This window comes from Oppia nitens, unplaced genomic scaffold (genome assembly GCF_028296485.1).
Source record: "Oppia nitens isolate AA-2021 unplaced genomic scaffold, nextdenovo-longstitch-racon4-pilon3 scaffold5_pilon_pilon_pilon, whole genome shotgun sequence".
NCBI classification, from domain to species: Eukaryota; Metazoa; Arthropoda; class Arachnida; order Sarcoptiformes; family Oppiidae; genus Oppia; species Oppia nitens.
In genome coordinates this window covers 8122501-8123457 of record NW_026533243.1, presented here as the reverse complement: position 1 = coordinate 8123457, position 957 = coordinate 8122501, and the positions used below count along the sequence as shown (strand labels likewise).

The window sequence follows — 957 nt, the reverse complement described above, 5'->3', positions numbered from 1 at the left end:
ATTTTAGCAGATCCCTCAATGACTTTAGGAAGACATTGTGTGGTGTACCACAAAGCCGTGGCTGTCTTCTGTCCGCATAATTTTAAATATAATATTGAAAAATACGGCGTACATAACTTTTCCAATTGTTTTATCAATATTGACAATATCGGGCGGTACCTCATCTTCAAACACAAATATCTTTGCTTCACGTGACAATTTTGGCTCATAATAGTGAACATATGTTTCATCACCTGTAGTGATCTTATCAATTAAAACATGTCCCTTATTCTTCCACATCTTTAGATTTTCTCGGCAGATGTTCACACGTTGTTGTTTTTGTTCATCCGATAGAAAGTGAGGAACAAACCGACATAAACGCTTCCGTACGCCAATCAAATCAGTGCATATTTTTTGAAGTGTTGTGCGATGAATGCCTGACTTTTCCTCTAACTCACGGTATGTATATATATATAACAGCGGCCGCATTTTCAGGGGTCGATACAGTAACTTCCGGACCTTTTCTTTCGCCATCTTTGAGTGACTGTACACCGAGTTTGAAATGTCGGATCCATTTGGTGATTGTACTGTAAGCAGGGCTATTATTGCCCAACCTGTCCATCATCCGACGATGAATTTCGTTGGGGTCTTGTGTGGACAAAAACTCATAATAAATTATGACACGTTTGTGTTCCTCCGATAACTCCATTGGTATCACCGAAAAACTTCTGACCAGACCTCTTTAAATGGTTATATCTTATACACGACTAGAGATAATTAGATGAAAATCACAGGTTAAGGGTTTGATATATATATATATATATATATATAACAAGCTGTATATTATATATAACAGTCATTGATATTACTTTTTAAGGCATTAGAGGTCTTCATATCTCAAGACATATCAATATTATGATATAAGGAAACCGATTGATCGATTGATCTCTTTTTTTTGTTTCAAACTTAAGACTCTCA

General features: G+C 35.9%; 1 protein-coding gene across 1 annotated transcript in view; it reads right to left on the bottom strand.

Moving 5' to 3' along the window:
- Positions 1–433: 433 nt before the first annotated feature.
- LOC128961743 (zinc finger protein 69 homolog) overlaps positions 434–957 on the bottom strand; it is a 15392-nt gene continuing 14868 nt past the window's right edge. The window contains exon 3 of the mRNA XM_054308005.1: positions 434–719. Within this exon, the coding sequence (XP_054163980.1) occupies positions 434–719 (286 nt within the window). The remainder of the gene's footprint in view (positions 720–957) is intronic.